The sequence below is a fragment of the Panthera onca genome, chromosome A2, assembly GCF_046562875.1.
Source record: "Panthera onca isolate mPanOnc1 chromosome A2, mPanOnc1 haplotype 2, whole genome shotgun sequence".
Taxonomy (NCBI): domain Eukaryota; kingdom Metazoa; phylum Chordata; class Mammalia; order Carnivora; family Felidae; genus Panthera; species Panthera onca.
The window spans coordinates 156,979,404-156,990,619 of record NC_138340.1 but is presented as its reverse complement, the minus strand read 5'-3'; the positions used below and the strand labels follow the sequence as shown (position 1 = coordinate 156,990,619).

The 11,216-nt window shown below is 60.7% G+C and overlaps 1 protein-coding gene across 2 annotated transcripts; it reads right to left on the bottom strand.

Moving 5' to 3' along the window:
- Positions 1 to 21: 21 nt before the first annotated feature.
- On the bottom strand, positions 22 to 9,451 carry ZYX (zyxin). Of its 2 annotated transcripts, XM_060633362.2 has the most exons (11): positions 9,433 to 9,451; positions 9,012 to 9,101; positions 8,641 to 8,860; positions 7,946 to 8,145; positions 7,703 to 7,795; positions 7,082 to 7,606; positions 2,984 to 3,104; positions 2,699 to 2,868; positions 2,380 to 2,558; positions 1,377 to 1,497; positions 22 to 763 (listed from the first exon to the last, which is right to left on the bottom strand). In XM_060633362.2, the coding sequence occupies exons 3-11, from the start codon at positions 8,846 to 8,848 to the stop codon at positions 659 to 661; spliced, it is 1,722 nt and encodes a 573-aa protein (XP_060489345.1). In that variant the 5' UTR covers positions 8,849 to 8,860; positions 9,012 to 9,101; positions 9,433 to 9,451; the 3' UTR covers positions 22 to 658. The 2 variants fall into 2 exon arrangements, with proteins under 2 accessions (XP_060489345.1, XP_060489347.1); XM_060633364.2 differs by lacking the exon at positions 9,433 to 9,451 and having other exon boundaries at positions 8,641 to 8,863.
- Between the last annotated feature and the right edge of the window lie 1,765 nt (positions 9,452 to 11,216).

The window sequence follows — 11,216 nt, the reverse complement described above, 5'->3', positions numbered from 1 at the left end:
TGAAAAGGTAATTGGGGGAGGGACTTGGGGGAGGGTTTAATATATATACATATACATATATATTTTTGTAAATAAACAGGAACGGAGTTTTCACCTTTACCCCAGGCTTTTTTATCCCTGTATCTCCTCCATCCCACCCGTGAGGGCTGTACACACAAGAAAGATTCCTGAGAATTCTGGAAAACAGGTGGTTTTTTTTTTATCTGTAGCTGTAGCCACAACCCGGCAGCATGGGGGTGGGTGGGGGTGTCCAGGCCAGTCAACCCAGCCCAGCCCAGCCCAGCCTCCCCGAGTCAGGGGGTCTCCAGGCCCTCAGCAAGCAGAATGCACGGCTGCTAGGGGACCAGCCAAGGGCATCGGTGCAGCAGTGAAAGCAGCAGCGCTCAACCTGGTGCCCCCTCAGGTGGGGCACACCTGGGGGGGGGGGGGGTGGTCCTTGCAGGACGGGGGTGGACTGGAAACCCAGAGCTGGGACGCTGCAGCCCTAGGCCATGTCGGGGCTTTGCACAGGACACCTGGGATACGGGGCAGGGGCTGGTGTGGAAGGAGAGGCTGAACATCAGAAGATAACTGAAGGGGGGCAGGGCAGGTGGAGGGCAGGGTGGTCTCAGTGTGGATGGTCCGCTAATGGGGAAGGAACGGACTCGCCGGTGCCCACTCAGGTCTGGGCTCTGGCAGTGTGGCACTTCCGGCAGAGCACGTGGCCATCCAGGGGGAAGCAGCCGTTGTCATCTGCCTCAATGGACAGTGGCTTCCCGCAGTCCTGGAAGGAAGGAAGAGTCCGCCATTGGGAAGGCCCCGGTGCACCGCCTGAGCCCCCCCCCCCCCCCCCCCCCCCGACACCTCCGCCTTTAAATTAGGAAGACCAAATGCTCCATGCCTTGGCTGATGCCCAGCGTCACTGCCTGTGTCCCCAGTCACACCTACCCCTAAGCCCTATCCTCACTTCTTCTAGTGCCCATTTTCACTCTTGTCCCTAGGCCTCTCCTGCCCAAGGCGAGCAGTGGGAAGAGCTGTTCCCAAGGCCTCCACCCAGTAAAAGATGTGGGGCCTCCCCCACCTGCCTCAACTCCCCTCACTTCCTCCTTTAGCCTCACCAAGCACATCCCCCCTCCCCAAAATAGCGAAGCCCCACACCCTTTCCTCCCACTGGCCGCCCCCTTTCTTGGTTTATCTGAAATACAGCGGAAGCTCAGTGAAACCCCACAGAAACCCCTCCCTGCGTCATGGGCAGTGATGGGAGCATCTGGGTGGGGACAGGTATGGGCACCGCGCCCCCTCAAAATTGCAACTGCGACCTCCAGGCTGGCACTGCCCACCAACCACCTGGTAGCGAGCAGTGTCCCACCACCTCCCAGCCCTGGGGGCCGGCCAACCTCACACTTGTAGCACTTCATGTGGAAGTTCTTATCCAGAGCGACCACTCGCACGGTCTCCTCGCGGCCAGGCTCAGGCATGATGGGCCCTTCGCAGACCGAGCACCTGGGGGCGTACTGCCTGGAGGGGCCGAGAGCGGGGCAGGAGTCAGCACGGGGCAAGGGGTACCCAGGGCTGCCCGTGAAAGCGCAGGGGAGGGAGACCGCGGTTGCGTGGCAACAGGGCAGACTTAGCCCATTTTGCGCCACACAAAAGCCCATTTTGCGTTCCTGAGACGAGCCACCTTATCTGGCCCTTGTCAAGGGGGTTTCCCACCTTTCCCCTCACCCACTCCAGGAACCTCTGCCACTGGGTCTTCACTCCGTCTGTCATCCACACTGCAGTCAGAGGCACCCTTCTCCAGCCCCCATCCCTGGACCCTTGACCCTAGCCTTCGGCCACACAGGTGTCTCTCTGCCAGACCACTGGGGTGTATGGAGGGAGGGATGTGAAGTTCTGGACGCCTAAGGTGGAATTCTTAACAACACACACCTCAGACACACCGTCAGAGGTGGGAGTCGGATTCTGCAGCTTCCCTGCACCGCCCTTGAGCTATGGGATTCTGCCACTGGCCTCAGAAAGTAGCCACCTTGTAAACACTGTTTCTAGGGAAAAACCAGAGTTCCAAAAAGCTGATTTCCGAAAGAACTTTTAGAACCCAGCCTGCGTGAAATGAAGTCATTCCAGCACACATTGTTGAACGCAAGACCGCACCCACGAGAAGCCTCAGCGAGCCAAAGGCCAGAGGGCACTTGCCAGCAGCCAAGACTTGCTACCAAGGTCTGAGGCCACTGGACAGCTAAATCCAGATGAACTGGTCTCTGCTGTCTACACACAGGATGTGGGGCCAGAAAGGAAGGCCAGGGGTTGGGGGCTGTCTCAGAATCAGGAGGCAACCCAGCTCCCAGACGACCGCGACTGGCAGCCAGAGAAGAGCCCAGAAGACAGGAGGTGGGTCCTCACTTGTGGTAGTCGGGTACACAGTGGGGCCGGTTGGCCTGATCCACAATGAAGGAGGTGCCCTCCAGCGGGCAGGAGCAGACCACACAGGTGAAGCACTGCGGGTGGTAGGCTTTGCCGGTGGCCCTCAGCATGCGGTCAGTGATGGGCTGTCCGCAGGTGTTGCACTTCTCCAGGGTGTCCTAAGGAGGTAGCAGCAGGACATCGGCAAGGAACTGGCACCCAAAAGGCAGCTGCCGAGGTGCGTCGGCCCCAAGTCCCCACCCGGCCCTTGACTGAGCCCGGCGGCGTGCCCCTGCCCCTCGGCCCAGCCCTGACTCACGGTATAGCAGCCCTCACAGTAGGGCGCCCCCTCCAGGCTGTAGAACTGCTGTCCCTGCAGCTGCTGCTCACACTGGTGGCAGGTAAAGCAGGTGATGTGGAACAACCGCCCCAGAGCCCGAACTGCAGGCTGCGTGCGTGCCAGGGGCTGATGACACCGGCCACAGGACTCTGGAGAGGCCAGAGAAAACAGAAGGCAATAGGAGGAAGGAGCGGGGCAAGGGATCGGAGGCTCTGGCGGCGGGGGGCAGAGCCCAGGAGCCTGCGGGGCAGCGGGTGAGCTCACCGTTGACAGCCACGTTCTGCCTCTGAGGGTGCTCCATGTCCTGCATCAGCTGCTGGGTCAGCTGCTCCAGCTCCTCCACCTCCTTCAGAGTCAGAGGTCCGGGGGCCCCAGGGGAGCGGACCTGAAACCCCAACACTCTCTTCATCCTCTCTCGACAGTCATCTTCCTCCAAGAACTCTCCCCAGCCAGCTTGGCCACTTTCTTCCAATGAGGGCTGACTCCCCGCGCATTTCCCAGACGCTCATGTTGGACTCTGAAAGCTCCTCCTTCTCCCTCCCTGACCCCCAGCACCACGCAAATAAGGGGAAGGGGATGAACCTTCCACCCACTTTGCCCACCCCCCACCCCCCACCCCCCGGGCAGTCACGGACAGGCCAGAACAACTGAGCGGACAGAGGCCACACACACAGCAGCTGAGGTCACCGAAGCAGCCAACACACCCGGCCACGCGTCAACTCCACAGAGCATGCGCAGACATGGCCCCCCACGGAAGAGGTCGGCACGTGATGGCGTGTGCACCCGTGTGCACACACACCTACCCGGCCCGCCTGCTCTGAGCGGCCCCTGTCAGCGTGCGGATACAACACAGGCGGGAATCACAGGTTAAACCCCCAGGGCTGTCGTTGGGAGCCCAGCCCACAGCTCCCCAAGCGGCCTCCCCGGCAGGCCTCAGAGTAGGACCATTCCCTCCACCCGCCTCCCCTTTCTATTAAGAGGGTCCTGGGAGAGCTGCGGACCGGGGGGTGGGGGGCACTGCCAGGAACCCCGAGCGGTCCCAGGGGGAGCTGCCGCAGGGGCTACCAGTGCTTCCACGAGGCTCCCACAGAAACATGGGGCTGGTTTCCCAGGACTGCGGCCCCCGCAGAATGGAATGTCCTACCTGCCGCCTGCCAATAACGCCTCGGTTCCTGTAACACTGGAACCCCAAAGCCTCCGAGCTACTTCCTCCCACAGCCACCTTCCCCTCGGCCCTGGCTCCATCGTGCTCACACCCGTGTGCATCCAGAGCTCCAGGCGTTTTCCACATAGAGCGTCCCCTGTAAGCCCCTTCCCACAATGTGAGCTCCACCCCTCCCTCTCCCAATCTTCCCTTCCTGGCGTCTTGGGGACAGAGGAAGGGCCCTTGCTCTCCGGTACCACTTAGACGCCTGTCCCGCTCTCTGGAAGTAGGAACCATTCACGGACATCAGCTCCCCGCAGGTATGCACAACCCTTCAAGACATACTCAGTCCAGCCACAGTTTCCTCTCTGCCTGCCACAGCTTCAACACCCGTGGCCCTCGGCCCTCTAGCTCTTCAACTTCAGTGGCTCCAAACGTGCTTCCAGCTCAGGTACCTTCCACCACGGAACACTTCGCAATTGCCACTCACTGGTCAAGCTCATCTTACGCCATGATCCTAGGCTTGACCTCCCAATGATTACCTTCCGCCCTCCTTCCCCATTCACACCAACCGAATGAGCCGATCAGAAAGGCTCCTCTGCTTCCCAGCCCACCCCCTGCGTCTTACGCATCGAAACTTTCTGGCTCGCCCCCCCACCCAGTCTGCTCCCTTAACCATTCATTTCTACAAGGCCACCCTCAGCCACCATCTCTTGTTCATCTGGCTCCATCTCAACCCTGGGTCATGCCACTGCCTGCTTCCTGCTTCTGACTCCAAGCTGCAGGAAGTAGGTGGAGGGCTCCCTGAACACTGCAGAGTGGGTTCTCCAAACACTGCAGCGCCCTCTGCGCCCTCCAGCCTCAGCCCGGCTGTCTGGTATTTGGCTCCTGCGGATTCCCAGTCGCCTTCCCCACAGCAGCTGTTCCAAACCTTTCCATCTCCTCGAGCCCCCAACTGCGTCCTCCCCTCGCTCCCGGCTCACCGATGACCTCACCTCCTACATGACCGAGAAGACGGAAGCCAGCCAGCTCCAGCTCCCTCCTCTCCCAGAAAACCCTGTGGCCACACTGCCCTTGCTCTCTGGGAATGCCTGGGGGCGGGGGTGACCCCGTGTTTCCCTCCAGGACTCCATCCTAGCAGCAGCCCCTGCTCTCAGGCATCATAAGCCCCTCTTTCATCAGCTTCTTCCCTCTGCTTTTCTCCCTCTCTTTCTCTCTCTCACACACACACACACACACACACACACACACACACACACACGCACACGCACACCCTCCCCACCACAGGGCACCAACAGGCCACCCCACAGCCATCTAGGACTTCTGAATAGTCAAATCTCTGGGCTCAGTCCTCGCCCGCACCACTGAAGAACTCCTCAGCCATCACACTCTCTTCCAACGAGACCCCACTCTGTCTGGAGCCCCTCTTCCGCCTGCCCCCCTCCCTCGTGGTCAACCTGAGCATCACCCGAGGTTCCTCCCAGGCCCTCAGCTCCTCCTGCTCGGCATCCCCTGGGCCCCTCGGCAGCCCGTGCCACGCCCGGGGCACCACACACTACACCATGTACACCCACACCTCGAGTCTGCCGCCCCCACCTGACACCCAGGCCTCCATTTCTAACTGAATGACAGTCCCAGCTGAGGCCAAGCCCTCCTGGAACCTGTTGCTCAACAGGCTGACAGCTGGACCCCTCCCCTTCCCGTCCGAACCATTTCCCCTTCTGGACTTCTCTATTTGGTCAGCAATACTGTCATTCCCCAACACACCCCTCCTCTTCCAAAGGCTTATCGGCTACCAAGCCTGGAGGCTCTTCCTTTTTAACAGCTCTCCTATCTTGACCTTATTTTCCATTAACACTACAGTTGCCCAGGAATGAACTCTCCCTCACTTTGCTGACCTCCTACCTCCAGCCTGCACCTCTGCCAAAAAACTTTTCCCAAAGCTTCCAAAAGCACGGCTGGGCTGTCGGCTGTCGCCAGCCCTCCAGCCTGGCCATGCAACTCCTCAGAACCCATTCGTGACTCTCCAGGACGGACATGCTCCCTTGGTGTGCTATTTTATTATTTCCTCCTCCCTCCAGCCAGCCCCTCCCTCCCTCGGTACAGCTCTGCAATCCTCCCACAGGAACCGACTACTGTGTGTTCTCCAAACACCCTGGCATGCTCGTGCCCTTGAGTCTTGCTCATGCTCTTCCTGCCCAAATGCCCTTCCTGCTCTTCTCCAACCTCAAGTCCCACCATCCTTCAAGGCACTCAGGTGCGATGATGCCTTTCCTAACCCACAGGCCCCCATGTTGACGCCTGTCCGGAGCTCTGAAACACCAGGTTCTGCAAAACTCACTGGCATTTAGTATCTCTTCCTCCACTGTGTCTGCACACAAACACACACACCCACGCCGTCAGTTAACTTGATGGCTGGTAGGACTAGACGACCCTCAGGGGCCCTTCTACTCAGACCTCAATCCCCCCAACCAGAAGGCAGAAATGGTCAGACAGGAATAACTTTTCTATTTTGAGCATTCAAGAGCTAGATACAGACCCCAGCACTTTCTACTTCGAGTGAGCTCACTTAATCTTCACAAAACTGTTGTGTGGGGTGTTATGGTAAAGATGGGGAAACTGAGGCTGAAAGTTCACCTAACTTGCCTAGGGTCTTGTGAGCCGGGAATTCTATCCCAGGCCCATCTGACTCCCTCAGACTTAACCTCTGAGATCTCTTCCCTCCAGCGCACAGAGCACAGAGCACAGAGCCTGGCACCCAGCAAATGCTGGCTCAGCCAGTGTTTACTGCCACTGTGACTCTTATCACCAGATGGGCCCTGGGGTGGGCGCTGGGGCCGTGAGGGTGGCTCAGAGGAGCAGAGAGATGTACACAAGAATCTAAGAAGGGGGAAGAAGCAAGGTCAAACTGGTGATGATCTCATCCCTCCCTTTAACATTCTAGGGGGCAGGGTGCAAGGGAGGGTCCACCAAATCCTTCCCTTGATTCACAGCCTATTCTGCTCCCCCAAAGCCCAGTCAGGCCCCACCCAGACCCAGACCCAGACCCAGACCCTGCCAGGCCCTCCTCAGAAGAGCTTTCTCTTACCACTGACCCGCTTGGCCAACTTCAGAGGCTCCAAACTCCTATCCCACCACGCCGCCCACCTCACTGGGACCACCTTCGCCCTCATTCTCTGGCCCCCTGGTCTCAGCCTGGCCTCCCCACCCTCCCTCACCTGATTTTGGCTTTGCGCTGGTGGGGCCACTGGATGCTGCTTCTCCTGCACTCGGGGCCTCTCCTTCTGCTGAGCATAGGTGAAGCTGGGGGACTGAGGGGAGCCTGTGCTACTGGAAGAGGGAGCTTCAGGGGACCCCAATTTCTGATTAGGCTGTGACCCAGGTCCCCCTGGGGCTCCAGGGCTGAACTTGGAAGCCACAGGAGTAAACTTGGAAGCCACTGGAGAAAACTTTGGGGCCGGAGATGGGGCTGGGGGTCCTCGAGGCTGGGTGTTCGCGAAAGGCACAGGCTGGGGCTGGGGCTGGGGCTGGGGCTGCACGTGAAGCTGGACCTGAGGCTTGACCTGGGGCTGCACGTGGAACTGGGTCTGGCTCAGAGGCTGAGCCTGAGCCTGGGGCAGAGGCTGGGAGCTAGAAGGGGACTTCCAAGGAGGCAGGGGTGCTGTGCCCCCAGTTGCAGGCTTAGTATTGGACTTGGGAATGTATGGAGTAGCGACTGGTGGGGGTACATATCCAGATGACACCTGCACAGGTAGCAGGAGAGGAGAGAAGCTCAGTTAGAGGAGCAGGCCTGCCCTCCTCCTCCCCTCCCCCCACCTTCCCCCTCTCCAGTCCCTTACCCGGGCTTTGAAGGGATCATTCCTGGTCATGTCATCCAGCAGTGAGGACAGAGAGTCGATCTCCAAATCAATACTGCTCACCTTCTCCCTGGGCTGGAGAGTCCGGGGTCTGAGCACCCATCCCAGATCTTCGTTCCCACCCCACCCCAATCAGGCCAGAGATGCAGGGGAGATCAGAGGTAAGGACTCTCCTCTGCTCCCTTTGGGGGTGTCCCAGTAGCCGCCCTTCCGAAGCTTCCATACCTGTGGGGGGGGAGGTATGGCGGCCTCAGGCCCTCCCTCCTCCTCCAGTGGAGGCGGTGGGGAAGGGAAGATCTCCTCCTCCAGAGGCGCAGGGGGAAACGGTTCCTCGATAGGGGGAGGGGGAGGTGGGAAGGCACCTCCCAGAGCGCCCTCCGAGTCGTCGCCATCCCCAAGGATGGGAGGGGGTGGCGGGGGAAAGTCTGAGGTGGGAAGACCAGAGAAGACAGGAGAGAGGACAGTCAGCGGGGCCCCCACTACCCCTTCCCCAAGTTACTCTCCTTCCACAGCTCTAACCCCTAACCCAAGACCTCTCGCACCCCCCACCCCCCCTTCGCCGGAGAGCGTGTGGGAAGCAAAGGAAGACGCAGGACGCCCTGGGAGCACGGGGTCAGTAAAGGCGGGGGCTCGACCCAGGAGTGATGCAGCTCCCGTTACACTTGGGAAAACGGACGCAGAGGGGAAGATTCGTGCCCCACATTCCCGCCTCCCACCCCCCAGGCGGGGGACTTGGAACGGTCCCAGGAGCCCTGGCTCCCAGCCATGAGCTCCGCGATGAGGTAAGAACATCTGCTCGGGACAGGCTAGCTGCGCCCAGCCCCCTTCGCCGCAACCTTTCCAGACACCCCCAAACTCCCGACACCGCTGTCCCCGGCCCGGCGCCTGCCGGGGTCCAGCCCCCAAGCCCAGCCGCATACCTTCCGCGGGCGGCGGGGGGATCTCGCCCACCCGGCCCATCTGCGCGCGCTGGGCCCCGGCGGCCGGGGGAGGCTCGCTATCCCCGGGCCGGAAAGGATTCACTTTGGGCTTTGGGGCCACCACCGGGCCGAACTTCTTCTGCGGGGCGTAAAAAGCCGGAGCGGAGACCGACACGGAGATCGCGGGAGGCGGGCGGGGGGCCGCCATGGCCGGGCCGGGCTGCTGGGGGCGGGCGGCCAGGTTACGCGGCGCGCGACCCGGGCAGACGACCCCTCGCCGGCCCGGCTCCCCCCCCCGCCCCCCGCGCGCGCGGCGCCCGCGCCCCCGCCCTTCCCCGTGCGCGTCCGCCGGGCGGCTCCCCGCGCCTCACCGCGGGCCGGAGCGTGCGCGCCGCGTCTCGGGTGGCCGCCTCGCAGCCGGGTCCGCGGACTCTGCGTCCGGGTCCCGAGCAGCCTCCAGCCTGGCGGGGAGGGACGCAGGGAAGAGGGAGGGAAGGAGGGGGCGGGGAGAGAGCGGCGCTCAGACCATACAAGGAGCGGCCCGGAGAGGGGGCGGGGAGAGGCGGGGAGGGCGGACCCGGCAGGAAACTCCCCCAGGAAGGGGCCCGGCTCTTGCCCTGAGGCCGGAGGCTCAGCCGAAGTCCTCCCGCCCCCGCTCTGCCGCCCCCGCCGCCCCGGCCCGGCTCAGACCTCCCCTCCCCAGGCACAGGCCTCTGATGTCATTTCCTGACTCGCCCCCCCACCCCCACCCCGCTACCCGCCCGACCCGCGGGTGCCCGAGATCTGACTCACTATCCCCACTCCCGGCGGAGCCGGCGGAGGTCCGACGGGTGCCCCAGAGGCGGCGAAGCGGCCCCACTGCGTCTCCGCCGCGGCCCAGCCCCCTCCTCTCCCGGCCTTGCTGCTACCTGCCCCCGCCACCTCCCGGGGCTCCTCCCTCTCCCTCCCCCCCCCCCCCTCCCCGCGCCCAGCCTCGTCCCCGGTCCCCTCCGGCTCAGCCCGGACTGGCAGGACTGGGTGGAAACGGGATCCGGGGTGGACGGGGATGGTGAGTGGGGTTCTCCCTGCCCACGCCCCCCTGGGCCTTTCTGTGACCTGGAGGCGGGGTGTGAGCGCCAACCTCCTGTGTCCTCGGAGGATCCTAACTTTAAATCCTGGGCAGCCGCCTAAGGCTTCTAGGAATTCCCATCACCCGCGCCCCCGCCTGCAGATCAGTTAAGCTTCACGGGAGGGAGAGACCCGGAACGGAGGTGGGGGGCGGGGTGGAGGCAAGGGCGGCCGGCGGACTTGGGGCTGGGGGGTATCCGGAGGACCGAAGCGGACCGTACGTCGGCGCCCACCGTGACCCGCCCATCTGAGAATCTTTGCGTGGCGGGGCAGCCCCGGGGCAAACGGAGCCTGCGTTCGGTGGAGCCCCCCACTGGTCCGACCGGATTCCTCTGCCCTGGACTCCGTGCCCCTGGCTATGCCAAAGGGAAAGACCTAGGCTCTTTTTACCTTTAATTGAACGTGGAAATTTACCAAATTGCCGCTTGAATTCCAACACACTCACTACCTGCAAAGTATGGAGACCTATGACATTTCGGCCTGTAAGGCCACTATATCTACCCGCGGGTGCTTCCTTTTCTCTCTTGCTGTGCTGCCAGCCTTCTCTGCCATCTAAGGCAGTCAGTGCCCTCGGGCACACCATACTCAGTATTTATCTCCGGTTCTTGGCCCTACAAATGAGCTATCCCCTGCTTGGTCAGCGAGCCTCTGGGCTATGCTCTAGAAACCATCCAGAGGCAGTCCTCACATTTACCATGAGAAAACAAGCAGGGAGCTTAGGAGATGGGGCCAGGTCAGACCCGGTAAGCTGCATGGTCTAGACTAGAGCTGGTTATCTTGAGGGCTGTAATGTGAGACTTCATATTCCCCTACACCCTGGTGTCAGGTAAAGCAACCCTGGATACAAGAGAGCAGAGTGAGGTCAGGGTTCAGAGACCCAGCCTGAGTGCCCAAAATAAGTGAAAAGTGTCTTCATTCTCTGCTTCATTTTCTATGTAAAAGAGTGGTGATATTTAGTCCACCTCCCTTATTGCATCGTATGGAAAAATAAATAAAACTTTCTATCTGAAAGTACCATATAATGCTTGGTGTTATTATTCAAGTCCCAGTTCTGCCCAGAAGGGAAATTCTGAAGGGTTCATCGAAGGCTGGTTTCCCCTTCAGGGTTGGCAGGCAGACCTCTCAGGGGCCTTGGTATATGCAAAGCCCTGCTCCTTCCTTCAACTTTATTAAATGACTAATTCTACCTAAGACTACAATTTCATCTTCTCAGACCCCACTGATCTTTTCTTTTCTCTGGCATCTTACTGTCTTTGTCACCGGCATTTCTCACAGCCACAAGCATGTGTGGCCGTGTATGATATTAAGCATGCAGTGCAGACCTTTTCTGACAGGTAGGAGCTGGTCCTGGGCCTGTCCCTATGAAGATCAGCTAGAAATTTGATACTGGATTTCCTGTGCATGTTGGGGATTGTGTCTTGGGCTTTACAGACCAAAAGTCTCATTGCCAACCCTTCAAAATAGAGTTG